This window comes from Otolemur garnettii, unplaced genomic scaffold (assembly GCF_000181295.1).
Source record: "Otolemur garnettii isolate 467f Iridium unplaced genomic scaffold, OtoGar3 scaffold00014, whole genome shotgun sequence".
Taxonomy (NCBI): domain Eukaryota; kingdom Metazoa; phylum Chordata; class Mammalia; order Primates; family Galagidae; genus Otolemur; species Otolemur garnettii.
This window is the reverse complement of record NW_003852409.1, coordinates 26,017,468-26,041,574: the sequence shown is the minus strand read 5'-3', so window position 1 is coordinate 26,041,574 and position 24,107 is coordinate 26,017,468. Positions and strand designations below refer to the sequence as shown.

At 37.0% G+C, this 24,107-nt stretch overlaps 2 protein-coding genes across 2 annotated transcripts in view; both read right to left on the bottom strand.

Annotated features, from left to right (window-relative positions):
* The window catches only part of RABGAP1 (RAB GTPase activating protein 1), a 157,425-nt gene that overhangs the window by 57,991 nt on the left and 75,327 nt on the right, over positions 1-24,107 (bottom strand). The gene's annotated exons all lie outside the window — the stretch shown is intronic.
* On the bottom strand, positions 15,627-17,632 carry GPR21 (G protein-coupled receptor 21). The gene is made up of 2 exons (XM_003785287.1): positions 17,532-17,632; positions 15,627-17,099 (listed from the first exon to the last, which is right to left on the bottom strand). The coding sequence occupies exon 2, from the start codon at positions 16,708-16,710 to the stop codon at positions 15,661-15,663; it is 1,050 nt and encodes a 349-aa protein (XP_003785335.1). The 5' UTR covers positions 16,711-17,099; positions 17,532-17,632; the 3' UTR covers positions 15,627-15,660.

The following is a 24,107-nucleotide window of genomic DNA, read 5'->3' as shown; positions in this document are numbered from 1 at the left end:
ATAGAAAAGTAGACGACATCCTCCGAAAATATGGTCCTCTATTTAATAAAATAATGTACTGCTATCACATTGTTTCAACCCAAATATGGCATTATAGTGCCATTCTAAAAATAAATCTAAGTCCCATGTGATATGCAGCCCTCTAGCTATGTTCATTTCCTTTTAGGGCTCAAGTTTCCCACAGGAAAATTATTCAATGTTTGCCAAAACTATCCCAAATCATATATAGATAAGGCATAAATGCCAACTGTACTGTCAACTTCTCCTTGTTTGCTGCTGTTGATTTTCCTTCACAGCAAATAACGGAGAGGCCCAAGAAGTAGGAAATACTCAAGAACTGCTGCCTGACAAAAGTGAACATATAAAATATCATTTTGAGTAAAAAGATGGTGGTGATGGGAGGAAGGAGACAATTTATGGTTCAGCTAAGTCAAAACACAAAATTATTCTAAACATGTTTCTGATAATCATGAGGATGTGCATATTTCGATTCTATTATTCATATTACTGAGTAAACTATAAATTAAATGCTCTCAGTACAGCTTAATAGATTATATTGTTTGGCTGTATTTATTTCCTTAAAATTATGTAAAACATTATATACTAAGAACAAAACCTTCTCAAAATCACCCAGTAATAATACATAACACACACACAGACAGAATCAACATTCCATATTCCTGAAGTTATATTTTTACATTACCAAATCAATTAAATTCTTATTTCCAAGAAAATGCTCACCAATGTTTCAAAAATGCTTAACAAATACTCAGTTTTCCTTTAAAAAGTTAAGTTTCTTCTGAAAATAACAAGTCAGAAATTTAACTGTGCCTACTGAGTAGCATAAATACAGAACAGCTAAACTGGTTAGAAATATTAAAACACAATTTTAGAATTTTTTCAAAGTAGAACATAGAACATAATTTTAACAATTAACAAATATTAAATGAGAATCTGTATATGATACTGATCACAAAACATTTCCATCAGCGAACTGTTGAACTGCATTTAGAATATTTATATATTCACAGGCTATATAGGTATACATACTCTGGGTTTCAACATTCCTTTTAATTATTTATTTTTAGAAAGCCTTCAGGCAAAAATGTTTTCTTGCACCCAAATACATAAGAAACACCATGTTAAGATTCAATTTTTTTCTAGTGAAAACTAATCTTAAGAAATATTTATCAAGGGTAATTGGTTGGACCACACTTATGGTGCATTTTACAAGGGTACATGTCAAATCTACAAAGTGTAGAGTATAAATGTCATAACACAATAATTAAGAAAGTGCGGTGAAGGCTACGTTAACCAGTTTGTTGTAAGTATTTCAAATTGTATATAAACCAGTACAGCTTAATAGATTATATTGTTTGGCTATATGTATTTTCTTAAAGATTATGTAAAACATTGTGCCCCATAAATGCATTATGGTACACAGCTATGATTTAATAAAAAAAGAAATAATTATCAAGAAATGAATATTTAGTTAAAAGCTATCTTATTTCATCATTAATGTATAATGCTACCAGTAAATTAGATTTTTTTGTTACTCTAAACTTATTGGAACATAGGAAATAATCCCAATTAATAATGTCTTATCAGTATCTGTGCAGTAACACTTTACAGGGATTTCTAGAATTAAACTTGTCATGTTTTTGCATTTAAAATTGTTGGGAAATAGCAACTTTAAAAGTTATATATACAACCTATGATCTTCAATTTTATTTAAACAAAAACTTTAGCTTCAGTCTCACTAGCAGTACAGATACAGTATGAATTGTACCAATGAAGGCATTCTAGAACCACTCACTCATTTACTTTTTCCCTTCTCTTCTCTAACAAACATTTCTGAGGTTGTTGTCAGTCATAAAAAGGAATGCTTCAACCAATTAAGATTTTTCAAATCTCAATTTGTTTGGCTAAAAAAAGTAGCAATGGAAAGACGTTTTACTTTATATAACCCACACCAAAACCTGAACATTTATTTTCTTTTTTCCAAATCTGCTGGAAATTATTATTTTCTAAGCACCTGACAAATGTCAAAAAACCATTTGGACTTATTCTTGTAGTATGATTAAGTCTATGGGGGGGAGGGTCTAAGACCTAGGTTTGCAACTAATTAACTTTGTTACTAACTTTGGGTCTCCTTTTTTCCCCATTTGTGGTAGCAGGTGTCCAGATTACAACCCTTTATGAATCTTCTAGGTCTCTGTCACTTTAGCATTCTAGGTTTATGTCACTTACCTGATCAAATATCTCAAGTCTAACTTCAATTCCTGATTAGAATCAAATCCCTTAGCCATTTGCTCCAGATCACTTATCATCAGTTTATCTTTCATGACCTTATTCTCCATTACATGTCAAACTGAAACCTCTGCTCCACCCATGTGACCTTAATTGAGGAGGGAGCAGCACCAGCCAACATGTGCAAGTGGCTAAAGGCAGGCCAAGTACTGTGCTAAGAAATTCGTGTGCATTAGCTCATTTAATCCTCACAATACATAAATGACAGTGTTATTAGTTAAGACAACTGACACTAAAAGTGATTATATACTTCCCCCCAGGTCTCATAGCTTTAAATGACAGCATTTAAACCCAGATCTGCCTTTGTCACAAGCATATACTTTTAACCACTACATATTACATGGTCTCATGGTCTCTTTATTCTTTTAGTATATAAACAATCCCTCTTTATCAGGACTCTAAAGGTTAAAATACTATCTGCCAAAGTATTATCTTCCTCTGAAGACCATAAGGTTCAATTAAAGTGACCCCTCCTTATCACTTCAGCTTCAAATATCCTGCCCACCTCTAAATTATAAAATCTGTCACTGTAAGCCCCAATGATTTGTTCCTCCAGGAAAAACAATCTAAATATTGCATGCATATCAAACTATAAAAGAAGAAGAAAATACATAAAACATCAGTTGGAAAGAACTGTGGCAAATCAAAGCAAGACAGGAATTTACGATTCCTGAGAGAATGACGCACACCAGTGCATTTCACATTCACCTGAGGCCATTCCTCAAATTTGCAGCCCCTGGAAGTCACTGGGAGATTCTGACCTCTGTATGACAAAGAAATAATGGCAGTAATCTCTTATTGAGTATCTATGTTGTCACCAAGCAAAGTTCTACATACTTCAGATGTGACAGTATCCAATTTTCATAATAATTCTCATGAAGGGGTATTAGCCCATTTTACAGAGCAGAAAACTAAGTGCCACAGACCCATGTTTTCAATATCTTTCTCTTTTTTTCAGAGGGGGAAAAAAAATGATTGAAGAGTATGAATTACGGTAACAACTTTAAAGAGTTTTACCATGAATGTAACATGAATTTGATCTTGAACTACAGCTTTAATGTTGGTGTCATCTTCATTTAAAGATGAGGATCCTTCTGAAATTCAGATGATCTAATTAGTTGCCAGAACTAGGATATAAATTTTATTTTAAATGTATTTCCAGGGCTCTATAGGCTACAACACACATCCTCCATACAATGACTTTGGTAATACATAATGTTAACCTAAGCAAGTATAATTTTGATCCCTACAAATACCATGTCATAAAGGGGAACTTTTAAAAATGAAAAAGGCTTGAGTCAGATTCTGCTCCCCAGGGGCCAGTGAAGACAGAGATCCACAAATGGCCTTCTTACAAGATTTATTTATTTATTTTGGTCTAGCTATAAATAAATGGCTTTGGCAAGGGAGGTTTCCTCATTTTCTGGAAGAAATTTCAGAAATAAGTTATGTTATAACTTTTGCTTTCTCCCTAAAATGCTGTCTTACCAATTCAATAAGTATTTGTTGAAAGTTGAAAGAATTTAAAATTTTACTTTAAAAAGACTAATGCTTTTGTTCAAAGAGAACACAGTCCTTTTATAACAAGGCAATAAATAAGTGACTATCCCTATAGTCATGCTAGTCTAACACAGACGTTTTACTCTGCAAAGGACTTTCTCATGTCCTATCTGTTTGATAAATTTTAGATCACTTGGATACTGTATGTCAGTTTCATTCAAGGAGTAGAGTGGGATGAGGAAGGGAATCAGACTATAGAAATTCTCTTCTATCCAGAGCCTAGGCCATCTTATGTACCACATCCTAAGAAAATCCATCTACCACACACCTCTTCACATATAAACATTATACGGCATTTTGCATTCCTCTCATGACCTAATAATGTCAGGCCTTGCTTGCATAATTTGTGTGCCAGGACACACACACGCATTATATACATAACACATGCACCTGTTTTCACATAGTTCTTATCTTGATATTTTAAAAGGATGCTTTCTAATACCTACTTTTCTAGTAAAAACCAAAATTAAGGCTTGGTGCCTGTGGCTCAATCAGCTAAAGCGCCAGCCATATACACCTAAGGTGGCGGGTTCGAATCCCCAGCATGGGCCCGCCAAACAATGATGGCTGCAACCAAAAAATGGCCAGGCGTTGTGGCGGGCGCCTGTAGTCCCAGCTACTTGGGAGGCTGAGGCAGGAGACTCGCTTGAGCCCAGGAGTTGGAGGTTGCTGTGAGCTGTGAGGCCATGGCACTCTACCCGGGGGGATAGCTTGTGGGGCCCCCCTCAAAAAAAAAAAAAAAAAAAAAACCAAAATTAAAAAATCTTGAATCCAGATGTACTGGATTAATCCATCTTAATTCAGATGTACTGGATTAAGAATCACTTACACTCCCCAAATTCTGGGGTCATACAGAAGGTCTCACAACCTCAACATTCTATTCCCACAATTGAGAAGGAAGGATAATACTGACTTTGCTTATATTTCTAGAAGGATAAAATGAGAGGATAAATAAGAAACCGCTCTTTAAAGAGCTAGAGATACTACAGTACTTTTATGCCCTCACACTTCCTATTTCAGTGATATTTTATAAACCTATGTCTCCTCCCTGCTTTACTTCTGTTAAATTTGTTTGCCTTTACCTAAATGTGATCTATACTTTTCATAAAAGATAATGCACCTCCATAGTTGTAAAGGTTAAACAGCACAAAGCTAATAATGAAATAAATATTACTCCTCACACTCTGCTCCTTAGAGGCAGCTATTCCATCTCTAGCTGGTTGGTTTGTCTTCATGTCTCTGAATAAAATGCTTAAATTGTTATTTTCTTGGTTTTTCCACTTTTAGACATTAGCTTCAGACTTCATAGCATGGAAGACAATACTGCTGTTCTACTACATGCCACACATTCCCCCATCTATCCCATACACACTTCCCTAACCGTTTTCCTCTCATCAGTTTTGCTACCATTTTTGGTTAAACCTATACAACAGAGTTCATCATGATTTGAAGTTATTAATTACCTACTTTTTTCTGTTCCTCAGTTTTCTATGTATCTAATATCAAATCTTCCTCTAAAAATCTGACAAAATATAAATTTCTTTCACCATGGTTAAAATCTTGATTATTTTTTCCTAGAAACATAACTCCTAGTGCCTTCCTTCTTGCTCTAAATTAAATGAGCTGCTCCCTAGGTCTCCTGCACATCTACCTTTCTAGGGCTTTCCTTCCGGTGGGAATTCCCTGCATGCACCACTCTCCTGTGTTGAAGATGCTGTTTCCTGGATTCTGAGTCTTCCTCTTTCTTGGTTTCCTCCCTCATTCTGGAGAAGCATATCTTTCAGTAATTTCCTAAGAAAGTATGTAAAGTGAATATTTTGAGGGCCTGCATATCTCAAAATGGGTTTATTTTACCTTTACCCTGAATGATAGTCTAGGCATACAATTTTGTGTTGGAAATTACTCTTCCTCAAAATTTTGAAGTTATTTCCCATTGTCTTCTAGCTTCTGTGTGGCAGAAAGTCCAACAAAACTCAGATCCCTATACTTTTCATGTTTCCACTCTCCCACTCCTCCCATTGAAGAAGCAGCTTTAAAGATTTTTATCCCCAGTGTTCTGAAATTTTATAATGATCTGCCATCATGTGAGTCTTTTTTATTACAATAAATTGGACCTTTTCATTATGGAAACTCACATCCTTCAGTTCTGGAACTTTTTTTTATGATACTTGAGAATTTCCTACTTTCTTTTCCTCTCTTCTATATCTAAAAATCTTTTAGATATGAAGCCTTCTTGATTGAAGCTCTACTGTCTTGCTTTTCATCTATTATTTTCCATCTCTTTGTCTTTTGTTTCATTATCTGGCCTACTTCTTAGCTTTCCTGTTGATTTAAAAAAATGTCCTGGCTCGGCACCTGTAGCACAGTGGTTATGGTGTCAGTCACATACACCAAGGGTGGTGGGTTTGAACCCAGCCTGGGCTAGCTAAACAAGAATGACAACTGCAACAAAAAATAGCCAAGTGTTGTGGCGGATGCCTGTTATCCCAGCTACTTGGGAGGCTGAGGCAAGAGAATCGCTTAAGCCCAACCAAGAGTTTGAGGTTGCTATGAGCTGTGACACCATAGCACTCTACTGAGAGTGACATAGTAAGACTCTGTCTTAACTTATACTTTATAAGAGCTTTTTCTTATTCTCTTCCTGTTCATTTTTTTATTGCATACTATTCTCCTTCAATGTATCTAAAATCTTCTCTGAGAGTATTATTTATACCTGGTTTTTCTCTTGACATTTTTCTTTAGCAATCTGCATTGTGTCTATTTCCTCTGATTTCCGTTGCTTGTTTGACTGTTCAGGACTCTGTATTCTATGGGAAAAGATTTTCTGGCTGCCTGTTAATACTAAAAAAAGTAGGCTTGGCACCTGTGGCTCAGTGGCTAGGGCACCGGCCACATACACCAGAGCTGGAGGGTTTGAATCCAGTCTGGGCCTGGCAAACAACGATGGCAACTATAATCAAAAAAGAGCTGGGTGTTGTGGTGGATGCCTGTAGTGACACTTACTTGGGAGGTTGAGGCAAGAAAATCACTTAAGCCCAAGAGTTTGAGGTTGCTGTGAGCTGTGATGCCATGGCACTCTACCGAGGGTGACATAGTGAGACTCTGTCTCAAAAAATAAAATAAAATAATAAAAAAGTAGCGCTAAAAAACTAATTGGAAACACCTTCTGTATGAGTGGGATTTATTGATTGATGGGCCTCACTTTAAGGTGATTGGGCAGGGCATGTGGCGGTTTATTTACAAGCTCTCACATGTCAAGTCCCCAGAACGGACTCCTTTTATCTTCTGCTTGGAACATTCTGGGAGTGTAGAGGAACAAAGGGGCTGATTACTTAACGTATGGACTCTCTCAACATGTTTTCAACAAAGTAGCCTAGTGCCTTCCTCATCTGTGCTTGGGATCTAGAGTGTGTGGTTTAACTTCCCCATAGAGTCATCTCCCATCTTCTGCTGGGACGGTAAAAAATCAGCTGCTTGCTTTGACCAACTTGGGATAGAAATTAAAGTGGGATCAGGTAGAGGAGTGGAGGGGGTAATGGTGTCTAAATAAATGTTCCTTATATAAGCTATCAATTACTCTGTTTTCAGAAATTTCTGTTTCATACTGTTCTACACTTGTAGATGCATCTTGAGAATCAATTTCCCAAATAGTTACTAGGTTCTATGGACAAATTAGCTTGCTTCTTTTTGTTATTTCTTCTCCCTTGACTTTATGATTTGGCTATGTTGGTTCTACTGAGTCAATTACCACTAGTTGACCGGATTTCTATATTCCAAAATTTTGTTGGCATCATTTATCTGCTATCATCTCTGCTCTCCTTCTCTTCGTCCGTAAGTATTTTACCTTTGCTATTCTTTATAGTGGAGGTAATAGAGACACATGCTATATTTAGCAGGACGATTATCATATTTTTCAAGAATAAGTTTATATTACTAGTAAAGGACATAAACTTTAGAGTCAAAGAACTGGATTTGAATCATAATATTCATTAAATGTATGTGTAACTTTGGAAGTTTCTTAACCTCGGTAAGTCTAAGTTTTCCGACCTACAAAATAGGGAAATCAAAAATAAGTACATGATGGGCGGTGCCTGTGGCTCAAGGAGTAGGGTGCCGGCCCCATATGCTGGAGGTGGCAGGTTCAAACCCAGCCCTGGCCAAAAAAAAAAATAAGTACATGATAGGGTGCTGTCAAAAATTAAACGGAAGGGCTTTGAAGTAAAAAAGACATGTATTTGAACCCCGGAGCTTCCATTTATAAGTTGTGTGATTGTGGCAACACCAAATCTCCGTTTCCTCATCTGTACAATGCAGTTAATAATAGTCACTAGTTCATACGGTGTTGGAAGAACTAAACGTGATAAAATCCATAAAATTCTCCTGAAACATAATGAGCTTCAATTAACATTTATATTGTTGCTCATGCTTCATACACTTAGCATTACATACATATAGGTGTGTGCACACCACAGACATGGCTGAGTAAGCCAAGTTCCAAGTCTTCTGCAAAGCAACATGATGTACTAGAAGAGACAAATGGATTAGGAAGCAGAAAATCTGGGTATTATCATAAACAGATGTGTGGCCACTGAACTGGTTTCCTGTCTTTAGAATGACACAATCAGATCACATGATTTCTAAGATCATTTCTAATTCAACCACCCGACCCTCCTTTGCTTGATATGACTGAACATTTTATATAGTTAATATCTCAATCCTAATTATCTGACTGGTACTATTAGTTTTTATAGGCACTTTCATACCTTTTCCAACTAAGCACTAAACGAAAACCAAGATGAGTCGCTCCTCCAAACTAACAAAAAGGAATAAGGATGCCCTATGAATAATAAATCTTAAAAATATATTTTATAATAAAAGATAAGACCAGTGATATAAAACCAACTTAAAGATAAAGTTGCAGACTCTCAGATTAAGATCTACAAGGAATTTGACTAAAATATAAGTAACAAAGTAAGTTAACTGAACTAAAGAAACATTGTAATATACCAATTAGAAAGCAGTACCAGAAGTAGAGACAATTTCATTTTTTTTTTTTAACCCAATGACAAGGCTTTTCCAGACTGAACATTGGAGCCAGTGATGTTCACATTATAAAACCATGTTCTGATACTGTATCCTCACTAAGCAATCTTCTAAAAGTGGTGTGGCTTCCCATAAAGATTTAACCATTAGGAAAAGACCACTTCCCATTATACCTGTTCCTTATTTTAAATTAACAGCATGATTATGATTTTACATCCGCATCATGTGATTTCACCCAAAGAAACAGACCCACTGAGTATCCCACCAGGAGGCCTTGGAAAATTCCTCCAGGTAAAGTTATTTTTGCTCCTATAAAATAAACTCTGTTTTGCCAATAATCTATTTCTGAGCCCTCTTAGATAGATAAGTCACATAATTTTGCACATGAAACATCTAAAGACTATAAAGTTCAACAAGAAAGAGATCATACCTCATTAGATCACTCCAGAAGATCCCTTTCTGATGTACCTGGCACACAGCAGAGTTTACTAGGTAAGTGCTTCTTAATTGTTCCTTAGACTTTTCCCTAAAAGCTATTGCTCTTACAAATATAATTTTCCACACCCTATGGAAGTTTCAAGGGATTACTTCCTTCTAGATTCACGTCTAATAATAGTGTGTCAAGAAAAGGATGGAAAGGAAGACAGAGCTACAAAATTTGTAAAGACTGAAAGAGAAAAAACAAAGCTACGCATCTATATCAATTTCTTTCCCAAGGCTCTTCCTTGGGAAAGGAAGAGCTCTTCCTCCTTTGTGAGTGATTTTTATAGCTTCCCTAATCTGGATATAGAGCTAAGATGATGTTATCCAAGTACCTATTTCTTATCCTTGCTGTGAAAAATTGGCAATTTGAAAGCATTGCCTAAAGCTCCCTGGGTGAGGCTAGGGTTTCCCTCCCACATTAATCTCTTAGTATTAAAAGTATATATTATTAAAGTCTAGAATGGCCGAGGCCAAATTGAAGGATGGTTATGGACCTCTGGACTACCTGTTAAATATCAATGTTCCAAATGGATGTGAGAAGGCCTAGTGATTAGAAGCAACAATCATTGAGTCATTTATTAATTCTATAAAATGCAGCTTCTGCTCAGTCAGGTCCTCTGTTAATTGAGTCTAAAAATATTGAGATATTATCCCTTTCCTTCAGAATGTTTGCAGACAAGTAAACAGCAAATGAAAGCACTTTCAGGTTGAATTTAAGACTACTGCTATTTTAGAAAAGTGAGGGCCAGGTGCAGGGGCTCATACCTGTGATCCTAGCACTCTAGGAGGCCAAGGCAGGTGGATTGCTTGAGCTCTGGAGTTTGAGACCACCCTGAGCAAGACTGAGACCCCATCTTTAAAAATAGCTGGACACTGTAGCAGGTGCCTTGTAGTCCCAGCTACTTGGGAGGCTGAGGCAAGAGAATCATTTGAACCCAAGAGTTTGAGGTTGCTGTGAGCTACGATGCCACAGCACTCTACCAAGGGTGAAAAGTGAGACTCTGTCCCCCCCCAAAAAAAAAGAAAGAAAGAAAGAAAGAAAAAAATAGAAAGGTGAGGATTTATCCTGCCTCCCTTCTCAGGTCGGAGATTGCTAAGTAGCATGGAGGAGTGACATAAATACCACTGAACTTCAGAGATCTTCTGTGAGGGAGCATGCCATGACAAATGGCTTCCTTACAACTAAAAGCATGACAGATACAAGTAACAGAAATCATTTTTTTATTTGCAAAGCACTTCATAATTTACAGAGTACTTTCATAATCATTTTTTAATCAAATCCTCAACGTAACCCTATAAGGTATAAAGGGATCACTGTCTCCATTCATAGAGGAAATTAAGTGCTTAGAGAGGTGACTTGCCCTAATTTACAAAACTAGTTAATTAGAAACAGAAACCTACATTTTTTGATCCTCATTTTTATCTACCACGATGCCCTTTTGTCACTCAAATTTTGAAGAAGAGCCAATGACTCACATTTACAGGCATTTAAGAAATGTCTATAATATTTTCAAAGTCTGTAAAATAATATTGGTAATATGGAAATTTAACATAGTTTTTATTCAACCTAAAGTAGAAAAAATATACAAAAATCAACACACAAAATAATCTGCGAAGATTTTAAAAAAAAACTCAGTGACATTCTTCTCTCATCCTTAAACTTCTCCAAATTTGCTTGTATAACAATAAACTCTGGTTTGCCAATAATTTATTTCGCAAATCTCTTATGATACAAAAATATATAGTCGCTAAAACTAAGACAGCTCCTACAATGTCACTGTGCAGATTTTTCAAATAAACTGAAAAGCTGAGGAATCCCTCCCAGAAACCACTCCACCATCTGGGAGTATGTAACCCTGTCAGCTTCATTTTCAAGTTCCAAGAGATGGACAATGTATACTTAGAGTTCAAGTTTTCCCAACTCTTCAAATACTAAGACCATTATTCAAGTAAAAAGGAAAAGCATTACAATGAAATGAAATTTTCAAAATTCATTTCAAAATGAAATTTTGGTTAAGAGTCAACAGGTCCATGAAAAATACAAATACCCATTCTAGTTTAACATAGCACTCTCATTAAAGCAGAGCAAGTTAGTCCATTTGTAATTGCATTTTTGATCTAGGAAATAAAAACCACTTCAATGTAATCACTCCATAAAAATACACAGCTAATATACAAACGTTAACAGTTAATATAATCTTATTTTAAAACTTATTATGAATTAATTTTAGCACAATCACCAAAAAGCATATGCTTCCTCTGATACCAGTCATATACCAGCTATTTTGCCGAAGCCTAGATAATTGAGTAGAAAAATACACTTTTCTCTAATTTGAACTAGTCAGATTGGTATTTAAACCAAAACCATCATCAAATATTGCATTAAATATGCCAGGATGAAAAAATCAGTTAAACACCAACTCTAAATGTATCACAGAGAAAATGTTACCAGCCACCCTCATCCAGGTGCATCTCATCTTCCACAACATGCACACAAACAAAATAAAATAAAAAGGGAGGAAGGCAGTCCCTAAGTTATAAATACCTGTCCTACATACAACTCGCACTTATCAAGGGAGGCTGTTATAGTAAGTCCCCTGAGTTACAAACATCCAACTGATATACCATTCACACTTAGGAACAGAGGCTATTAAAGGTATCAATAAAGGTACGTACTCTAACTTACACACAAATTCAACTTAGGAACAAACTTAGAGAACCTATCTCGTTCATAAACCAGAGACTGCCTGTATAGACAAGGAATGTGAAAATAATAGAACTGATGCTGGAAGAAAACTTAAGAGTTTGTATGGCACAATGAAGATTTGATAAACTGGAAAGATACTTGATATTAAGCAAGTATTGGCTGGGGAACAGGCTCTTTATTTTTCTTTAAAATTATTCTGTCTATTAAATAGTTTGTACTTCAGTTTGGTGTTGGAACATTAATAGAGATTCTAATGGGAAAAAAATGCTTCTAATAAAATCCAAATTTGGGATTAGGAAAAGAATGTAAACATGTATTAACAAAAGATCTTCCTCTTATAAAAGTGTCGTCAGCTGGGAGCAATGGCTCATGCCTATAATCCCTGCACTTTGAGAGGTGGAGGTAGGAAGATTGTTTGAGTCCAGCAATTCAAGACCAGCCTAAGCAACACAAAGAGACCCCAGCTCTACAAAAAAAAAAATTAAAAATTAGCTGGGTGTGGTGGTGTACAACTATAGCCCTAGCTACTGGGGAAGTAAGCTATGATCATGCCTCTGCTCTCCAATGGGTAGATTGAGACTTTGTCTCAAAAAAAAAAAAAAAAAAAAAGAAGAAGAAGTAAGTCAGGCATGGTGGTGCTTGCCAGCTATTCTAGAGGATGAGGTAAGAGAATTGCTTGAGCCCAATTCTCATTTGATGTTGCTGTAAGCTATGATGCCACAGCACTCTACCCAGGGCAACACAGTGAGACTAATTGACAACCACCACAACAAATTGTCTTTGTAGTTACTAAAAGACCAACTTGATTAGCCATTATAAGAAAATTTATTTTACTTTGTATTTTTTGGAGACAGAGTCTCAGCTTGGTAGAGTGGGTAGAGTGCCATGGTGTCACAGCTCACAGCAACCTCAAACTTTTGCTTGGGCTTAACCGATTCTCTTGCCTCAGCTTCTCAAGTAGCTGGGACTACAGGCTCCCATTACAATGCCCAGCTATTTTTTTTTTTTTTTTGTAGTTGTCATTGTTGTTTGGCAGGCCCAGGATAGGTTTGAACCCACCAGCCCTGGTGTATGTGGGTGGCGCCCTAGCTGCGGAACTATAGGTGCCCAACCAATGAGAAAATTTAAAAGGATACGTTTTCTCTATTCCATTCTTAACAAAATGAAACCCTATTGGAAAAGAAAAAAGGTCTCAGCTCCCAAAGAAAGTAAAATCTACTGATAAAACACATTAATTTTAAATAAAAATCAAGTCTTCAAGATATCACTATTTGTGTGACTAAAAACTCATAAGCAAACTGCAAATGTAAAAAGATTACATTCTCTAACATATATGAAAAAATAGTTTTTTAAAGATCTGTACCATTTAAATAAAGGGGAAGTGTGTGCAATACAACTATTTTTCATAATCCAGCAGAAAAGATTTTCCACTTGAAATGGCAATTTAACAAAGCCATTTGTAACACAACTTGCAATTTCAGTATGAGTCCTAAATTTTGAAACAGCTTAGAATTAAGTTTGCTAACACTAAATGTAAAGAGCAAGCAAGCTTTTGGGAAGAACCCAGAATCTGAAATTTGAATGTTTATATAATACTTGGTCACTTAAAATAAAAAGTTTATATATAGCACGCTAGAGATTAAAATCAAGTTGATGTATAAACCTAAAATCATAAAAATACACTGCCCTTTATTTTAAAAGAGGAATGGGGTTTCTGACATCATGATGGAAAACCAAAGCATATATGCCTGTTTTATAAATATCTATGTCCTTTCTTGGATTCAGAAATCCAATTTAACCCATGTCTCTTGGGTTTGTTTCTTCCATCTTCCACCTCACTAAACACCATTGTCATATTCAGATTACAACATCTAGCCAAAGGCAGAGAGATCAAGTAAGTTCTGTGAAGACTTTTAAAAGATTAAACTAGTAGAAAAGTAGAGGAAATACTCTCATGCCTAGGGCTGCCAGAAATTGTTCTAGCCTTTTTAAAAATAAACATCTTGCTCTAAAGATAATTACTTTTAAGGAACAAAACATCACTCCTACATACAAACAGACCACTTCAATAATAACTCTACAGAACAATAATAAAATCCTGTAGATGCTGCTAGTACTATGAGAAAAAGGTTATTAAGGAAGAACAGTATATCAAAGGATTTTTTTCCCAGAAAGCAAACAGGAATAAGAGTACAGATAATATAGATTACAATTTCCCCTTCTCTTCTTCAAATGCCGATTGATCCTATGTAGCCACAAAAAAAGGTCACTATCTTTTATTTTAAAAATGAAATAGAATACTACAGTGAGTTGCTTAGGACATTATCTCCCTGATGTCCTAGTATTTCAAAAGACTTTGGATGAAAAGAACAAAGAAGATTAAAGACAACATTTTTAATAGCTTTTCATTATTACAAAATTGAGAGCCTCTATCTGGCCTAATCATTTTTTAACTTAAAAACATTTTGTTGTAAGAGAAATCTAAATTCAAATATTCTCAATTATACATATACACAAAAGGTATGAATACTGGACCATGACAACATCTATGCACAAATATCATTAGATCTCTGTGAAGCATGGCATAAAAACCAGCTCAGTTTTTCATAAACTGCATGATTTGACTGCATTTTTTGCCTCGTGGTTCATTATAAAATTCTAAAATTGTTTAAGAGTTTGCATTATTCACCCTATTGAGAATTATCTCAAGAGAATAAGACATAAAACACCTGGCTTTCTAAATGACAGTGTTGAAACGTAGTTATACTTTGGCATACATAAAAAAATTATTTTTAATCTTTTAATTCATCACTGTATTTTAACATTCTTGTTGTAAGAAATCATTGCTGGCTCGGCACCTGTGGCTCAAGTGGGTAGGGCGCCAGCCATGTACACCCAAGGTGGTGGGTTCAAATCCAGCCCGGGCCTGCCAAACAACAATGACGGCTGCAACCAAAAAATAGCCGAGCCTTGTGGCGGGCGCCTGTGGTCCCAGATACCTGGGAGGCTGAGGCAAGAGACTCACTTGAGCCCAGGAGTTGGAGGTTGCTGTGAGCTGTGATGCCACAACACTCTACCCAGGGGGACAGCTTGAGGCTCTGTCTCAAAAAGGAGAGAAAAAAAAAAAAAGAAATCATTGCACATGAAGCCCAAATAGCCAGGAAAAAAACTCAGAAAGTGACAACAAAATGGTAATTTTAAATGCTAACACTTTTCATACTCAGGTTCTTTCATGCCAGCTAAAGAGAGGTGTTAGATATGGCTTTATTCATTTTAATTCTGAGAACTGTAGTCACTTCCATGACATTTTAAAATTTGGAACAAAGACTAATTTATCTTCATGATCTTGATTCTTCTGATTCAAAAGCACTTATAAAACCATTTCTGCAAACTTAGAAAGTATTTGGATCATTTGTTTGCTACTGCTTAATGTAAAATTATTCTGTCTCAGTAAACTCCAGTAAACTAGGAATACTAAGAGACAAAAAAGAAAAAAAGAGGGGAAAAAGGAAAAAGGAAACTCCATACAGAAAGGGTAATCCAGTATCTGAGCCTCTTCAGACATGACATCCATTAAGAGGACCTTTGCTCCTAACTGTGTCAGGATCCTTGGCTGTGGTCTGACTTGCACAAGAAGTACACATGGCCCCTGAAAGGCGTATTAATCCCCTTTGGAAGACACTGTTGGAGAGACTATAAATGACACAGTTGCAGAAACTGTTACTAATAGCAAGCCAGGTGGTCAAGAAGGATGCAAAGCGGCTGCTGTGCCCCGTGGAGCTCTCCAATAAGAAGTAGATGATATATGGCAACCAGAGGATGTAAAACACACTAGTGATACGGAACAGGACCATGGCATAGCGCTTATCAGGACAGGCCTGTACTTCCCCAGTTCCCCCACATTGGCTGCTGAAGCGGGCTTGCCTCTCGCTGATTTCCTTTGTGTGCTGTTGGCAGATGCGGAAGATGTTGAAATAGGTGAAGCAGACAATAAGGGCTGCTGGGGCATATAACATCATCACGATGAACAGGGTGAAGTAGGGGTTGGTCTGCCAGGATTCTGCACACCACTGAAATACATCTCCATGAAATCCAGGTTTGCCCCAGTGGAAAAAGGAAGGCAAGAAGACCAGGGTTGAGTACAGCCAAATCAGGAAAATACACAGGCGTAGTCTCCAGGGCGTAACCAGGGTATTATAAGTTAAAGGTTTAGTTATAGCAATGTATCTATCGATGCTGATACAGGCCAGAGAGGCCATGGAGACGCTCTTCAGAACTGATACTATAAAACCAAATATCTGGCAAGTCAAGGACTCCTCTATCGGAAGGGGGTAGTGGAGGAGTGATAAGGACGGAACTAGGCAGCTTACCCCAACAAAAAGGTCAGCATATGCCATAGTCTGGATAAAATAACTTGTAGTATGATGATTCAACAAAGGTGCGCAGTGAAATACAAAAATCACAATGATGTTGCCAGAAATAATCAATACAGTTAGAAAGACAATAATTAGCACTTCCAAAAGGCAAAAATCGGTGGTTTCCAAATAGCCAAATGCCAAGAGGCAGAAAGGGTGGCTGCTCTGATTACCATCCAAGGAGGAATTCATCTTGAGGTTAGGAGTGATCTCTTACTTCATGCTGCCGCTTGGCTGCTGCCAACGGTTCAAAGGAGCAGCTGCTGTCATAGCGGTCAGCTTTGCATGTGTATAATAATGCCAGAGGAGCCTTAGTCCCCAAGTTCCCGATGCTGCTGCTCTGGTGCATTGTCTGCAGTGCAATTCCCTTTTAAATCCTTCTTGGAATAGGGAGAGCCAGCAGCAGTCATCTGGCAGACGCAGCCATAGTGGCAGGTTCACCATACATATAGTACCAAAAAAGTAAAGTAAATTCTGAGGACAACGTCTTCAGGCCAAGTGAGAGTAGGGGGAGGGGGCAGAAGAGAAGGGAGGAAGATTAGGAGCTTCAGCAGGAGTTGTAATGAGTCTCCTATGAACGGCTGATAGAAGAAAAGGAGAGAGCATTTTACATTTCGTATCCAATGCCCTAATTAAAGAACCTGGCTAGCTAGCTCAGACTAGCATAATCCTTCCCACTCCACCCTTTCTGGTACCAGTACTCATGGCTACCCCCAGTAGCACCCCACTTAACTGGTGCTTACCCTACAGAGTAACAGCAGCAACATCAAGCTTTCAAGATCAACATAAAACAAAATTAACTGCAGTCAGATCAATCCACCCCCATTTCCTTTTATGTATTTGAGCCTTTTGGTGGATAAAAGGAATTTGCTTATAACATTTCTGAAAACATTCCACTACAATTACACTAATAAAATTAGCCATAATAACTTACTTTCTTCATCAATTCCAATGTAATATTGTGCCTCTTTAAAAACATTTCAACAGAATTTAGCTCAATTTCAGAATGTTACCTGTAATTCTGTATGCTGCAATCCAAACAAAAGCCACAATACATCCTTAACAGAAAGCCTTGCAAAGCAGGAATGTGCTTCAGCCCAATGTACTGCAGAACTGAGACACGGAGGGAGGGGATAAAGAAGTAGGAGGGGAAATGGGAGAAGAGGGGCCTTGGGAAAAGGAAGAAAGGAGGGAGGGGAAAGAAAACACACGTACAAGCGCACACTCTGGCATCTTTAACAACTCATTAGAATTCATCACCAGAGAAGTGCTCCTTGATTTGCAAACTGCACAGTGGGGGAATGAGAGAGACGCTCTTCAGAGGCACCGTAGTATGCCTACGGTGCACATACGAAAGCTGTTTCCTCGTCTGTCTGGAATCCCCCTTTTAGCAGATAAGGAAAATGTAGACTTCAAGCAAGCAGAAGGGCTAGTATCCAGGACAGAATGTCAGGGATTAGACTCAAATACATTGCCAGATAGGTAATGGTGAGGAGAAATTCCTATTTTCTTGCAGCATTTTCCCAATGAACAAAGAGCGGTATTAAAGAAAGGAACTGTGTTAGCAGCACATGGCAACTGAGAATCATAATTCAGCTGTATAAGTTCTGAGCCGTAAGGATAAATATACTGACCATTAATCTTCTCTCTCATTATTTTGGCCAATATTAAGAAACTTTAGTTTTTCAAGAAAAAAAAAATTTTTTTTTTTTTTTTTAGACAGAGCCTCAAGCTGTCCCCCTGGGTAGAGTGCTGTGGCATCACAGCTCACAGCAACCTCCAACTCCTGGGCTCAAGCGAGTCTCCTGCCTCCACCTCCCAAGTAGCTGGGACCACAGGCACCTGCCACAATGCCCGGCTATTTTTTGGTTGCAGCCATCATGGTTGTTTGGCACGCCCAGGCTGGATTCCAACCTGCCACCTTAGGTGTATGTAGCTGGCGCCTTAGCCACTTGAGCCACAGGCGCTGAGCGAAAAAAATTTTTTTAAATCACCATCAACTCTGAACATTGCAGAAACAGTATACATGGAAGAGAAAACACATCATGCCGGCATTTAACACTATCCTACAGTTTTGAGATGCAATTTCTCACTTCTGATTTGCTGAGAAGTACATAAATATACTTTCATAAATGAAAGTTAGAAAAGTATTACCTATTCGGTTTTTTTGTTTCGTTTTGTTTTTTGAGACAGAGTCTCAAGCTGTCGCCCTGGGTAGAGTGCCGTGGTGTGTGTGGCATCACAGCTCACAGCAACCTCAAATGCTTGGGGTTAAGCAATTCTCTTGCCTCAGCCTCCCAATTAGCTGGGATCACAGGTGCCTGCCATAACACCTAGCTATTTTTTGTTGTTGTTGTTGCAGTTGTCATTGCTGTTTTAGCTGGCTAGGGATGTTTGAACCCGCCAGACTTGGTGTATGCCCCACGCACCGAGTGATAGGCACTACCCAGTATTACCTATTTGTACTCAGGCTTGACAATTACAGGAAGTTTCATGATACAAATTAGCCTTTGTATTATAGAACATATAATCTTGTTTCTGCCTATTTAAAAAAATGCAAACTGAGATTATATTGTGGCTTTTCTGGTAATGCCATAAATGATGATAATTTTTAGCTAATTGGAAGTGGGTGCTATGAAAATGTGTAGTATTATAATAGTATTTGTTCTTCCAGGTATCTCTGAACTTTCGATTAAGCCTTCTAAATAAAGTTCTACATACTTGGCAGTGATAAAGAAAACGAATGTTGGCATTTGACAGCACTCCAGAAGGTTTGCACATCTGAGTGGAAACATAGGTAATCCAACTTTCACTTCTTAGTCATTTTATTTATTTATTTATTTATTTGAGACAGAGCTTTAAGCTTTCCCCCTGGGTAGAGTGCCGTGGCATCACAGCTCACAGCAACCTCCAACTCCTGGGCTCAAGCGAGTCTCCTGCCTCAGCCTTCCAAGTAGCTGGGACCACAGGCGCCTACCACAACGCCTGACTATTTTTGGTTGTAGCCATCATTGTTGTTTGGCGGGCCCAGGCTGGATTCGAACATGCCACCTTAGGTGTATGTGGCTGGCGCCTTAGCCACTTGAGCCCCAGGCGCCGAACCTCTTAGTCATTTTATATACATGCTTTCTTATTGCAGACAAATGGCCACCCATAACTAAAATTCAATGAATAACATTTTAAATCTGAAACTGTGCTTATTAGACAAAGGCAAGGAACTAAAAAACCTCTTTGGGCATAAGGTTAATAGCAATATTTAACAGGTCTTACTTGAAAACATAGCAAAGTGTGGCATAGGAAGATCACCATTATTCCTGGAACACCCTCAATTCTTGCTCTAGTATGTGGGGAACTATAAAAGTTTTGAGACAGATTGTGTATGGTCCATTAATTCACACCAAGAGAGATAGTTAACAACATTTTTTGTGATTCACCTGGGCAAGTTTCAACTTGCACAGCTTATTGGTACTGCTGGGAAGCTTTCATTTGTTTCCACTGCTGCTTGATTTTTGTGTACCTCAAAACTTTCATAATGATCTATATATTACTTAGCTTCTCTTAGCCAGTTTCATCAGTGAAAATGAGTACAAAACTCCCTATTTCACATGGTTGCTGAGAAATAAAGACCACGTATACAAAAGGCTGATGAACACCTAGCACACAGGGGGTAATATAACTTTACTCACTTTCTGCTAATGAAACTAAAATAGCCTTCATAAAAAGCCAGTGTTTTCCTACCAATCATGTGGCACTGCTTGAGGCATGGTTCCTGAATCCTGAAATGCCCTCTTTTTGCTTTGGCTACATATTTCTAAGGCACACAACGGTTACATGGATTTAAGGCTGTCGTGCATGACTCGAATAATTATGCATATGCAAAGCAGTGAAGATCGCAGGAAAGAAGAAATGATCAGTTATTCCCTCAACACAAATAATTTTTCTGCCTAACTCTGAATTCTCTCCTGAGCTCTCTTTTCCATCTACAATTTTCTTGATAGTGACATCTTCCAGCTGAATGCCCAGTAGAGCCTTTAACCACAGCAAGTCCAAATTCAAATACTTACTTGCCACTAAATAAGTCTTTCATAGTTTTTCAACATTTTCCCAGGCTCTCCAGTATGAAACTAAGAAATCAACATGACCACTCTTTCCCTCAATGCACTGTTTTTAGTCAACAAGCCCTGGGAATCTATTTCTGTAATAGTTCTCAAATTCATTTCCTTTTCTATTTTTTTTTTGACCGGGGCCAGGTTTGAACCCACTCCGTCTAGTATATGGGGCCAGTGCCCTACTCCTTTGAGCCATAGATGCTGCCCCCCATTTCCTTTTCTAATACTTGACTTTAGGCCAGTGGTTCTCAACCTTCCTAATGCCACGACCCTTTAATACAGTTCCTCATGTTGTGGTGACCCCCAACCATAAAATTATTTTTGTTGCTCAGCCGGGCATTGTGGTGGGCACCTGTAGTAGTCCCAGCTACTTGGGAGACTAAGGCAGGAGAACCGCTTAAGCCCAAGAGTTTGAAGTTGCTGTGAGCAGTGATGCCATGACACTCTACCCAGAGAGACAACTTGAGACTCTGTCTCAAAAAAAAAAAAAAAAAAAAATTTTTTTTTTGCTAGTGTTATAAATTGTAATGTAAATATCTGATATGCAGGATGTATTTTCATTGTTACAAAGGGGTCACAACCCACGGGTTGAGAACCGCTACTTTAGGCCATCATTACCATGTGGACTTCTAGTTTACTCATTTTTCTACTATATTCATTTCTGCCTAATTAAATACTCCAAAATCACGTATTTTATTATGATATTCCATTGTTTAAAAAGTCCCAATAGCTCCCTTATTGTTTTTCCAATCTGCATCACTATTCCACTTCCCTCAAGCCAAATTAAGTTACTTCTTATCTGTACATTTGTAATGGACTTTATTTTTGAGCCACATTTATTAAACACTTAATAAATACTGAATAAAGGAATTATTTCTGTGAATTGCTGTATTTAAAATAAAATGGAAAAAGTGTCAGGAGTGACCTCGAAGTCAGGAGTCCTGACTTTTCCACTAATACTTGTGAACTGAGGCACGTACCTTATTCTTGCTACACCTCAGGTTTCTCATTAGAAAACTAGAAAGTTATGTTGATTAAAAATAAATACTACATTGGCTGTTAATTTGAAAGAACTAAAATTTTATGAAATCACAATGAAGCTACAAGCTGTAACTTTACTAGCATTAGTACAATGACAGTTCTTTTATATTTCTACTTTAGTAAAATCACTCTAGGTAATCAAAGTACTCCTTTAGGAAACTTTTAAAAAAGCCTGCTAGACACATTTAATTGAATAATCAACAATTAAATGTTTTGTTTCACATTAAAGAAAATAATTTTCTTTAGAAGAGACAAGTTATTAATGACTTGGAGGCAATAAGTCTGTCTTATAAAAATATCTCTCTATATAACCTCTTTAAAGTAAGTCTTATTTTAGTGTTCTATACCACTGTAGAATGACTACAGTTAATAATATACAGTTTCAAATAGCTAAGATGAAGATAATGAATTGTCCCAACACAAAGAGCTGACAAATGTTTGAGAGGATGAACATCTTAATTACCCTGAACTCATCACTATGATGTTTACATCATATAGTAAACATCATTATGTATCCCATGAATATGTACAATTATCATATGCCAATTAAAAATTTTTTAATTTTTTAAGATAACAGTGTCATGTCATAGTCTTTTCTTGAAGGCAGTATAACCATTTCTGTATATGTATAATATGACAGGAAGAAAATACATTAAAAATCAACTCTACTTATGATTAGATGGTAGGATTGCATGTGATTTAAAACATTTTCTTCTTTATAACTTTCTATATTTTCTGAATTTTCTAATTTCTATGTAATATTTTTATAATGGAGGGGAGGACAGAAAGACCAAAATAAGGCCGTTGGTAAAGTTAACAAAAAACCTGGCTGAGAGATGTCATTCCAGAGTCATATTGATTTGGCAAGAAATGATGATGCCAGGTAGAAGCTGTGTACTTCATGGGGCTCAGTTCTGCTTGTCCTTATGACAACTGGGCAATATTCCTTCAGATGGTCTTTGGTATTTAATCTAAATAAAAGGGACTCATAACCTCAATTAAAAATTCTTACAAAACAAGAATATAATTACAAATTTGCTCATATTTAACTGTTCCATTTCTGGCTGAATATTCTCTGACCTGAAAACATGGCAACTTCCATATGGTTCAACCTAATACAAATAAAATAACTTTAAAAATCACATTAATATATTAAAATAATAAAATAAGAGCTAACAAAAGCAGAAAGAGAAACAAAATATAACGAGAAAAGAACGTTCAAATTATATTTATGCTTCTTCTCCACCTACTCAGAGACTTAACTATTATAGATGAGAAAGGATCAATCTCAGTTCTTCAAACTGGTAAGGTCTCCTGTGGGTATATCATCTATTATTTGGTGAAAATGAAGCTTTAAACACTGATTAACTAACACACTATTATATTTCAGTGCAACTGACATGTGTTCATGTACTTTTCACCCCAAACATGATTTGAGGCACTCTGACTCATCTTTTATTCCCTCCTTACCGCAGTTCCCCAATTTATTCAATTACCAAGTGAGTTCCAAGGATTCTACCTCGAAATTCTCTCAAATGGTATCTCCTTCTCTACCCCCTCTGCCAATAATTCAAGTCACAATTATCTCTTGTCCAAATTATTAACAAGTTTTGGTATAATTAATCTTAATCCATTCTAACCCAGAATGATCCTTCTACAACTCATAACAACAATACAAATAATAACAACTAAACAGTTATTTAAACTTACTTAGTATGGATCATGGATTATGTTATGTATTTCCACACATTATCTAAGTTGTAAAACAACTCTACAAATAAGATACTATTATTAATCCATCTTACAGACCAGGAAACCAAAGCTAAGGGATGTTAAATTGCCCAACTTCAATGGCTAATGTACCAGAGAACTAGAATTTGAAAAGATAATACTCTAAACTAGCGGTTCTCAACTGTAGTATTAAAAGGTCATGGCATTAGGAAGGTTGAGAACTATTGCTCTAAACCATTTTGCACACTGCCTTCTAAACCTGAATATATAACTTGCCTGCTTTAAATGTTTCAGTAACTTTCGATTGCTCAAAGTCCTTTTTTGAGCTCACTGTAACCTCAAACACCTGGGCTCAAGAGACCCTTCTACTTCAGCATCCCATTTTAGCTTGGACTATGGGCACAAGACACCATTCCTGGCTATTTTTTTTTGGCTGGGGCTGGGTTTGAAACTACCACATCTAGCATATGGGGCCGGTGCCCTGCTCTTTTGAGCCACAAGTGCCACCCTGCTGGATAATTTTTTTTTTTTTTAATAGACATGAGGTTTCACTATGTTGCTCAAGCTCCAAAATCATAAATATGCCTGATAAGGCTTTCAAAGGCCTGGCCCTTCCCTACCTCTCTGGCCTCTCAATCTAATTACCAAGCCTTTCCTCACCCTTGAACACAGGTTGTTTCCTCTGACTTTTTTTTTTTTTTTTTTTTT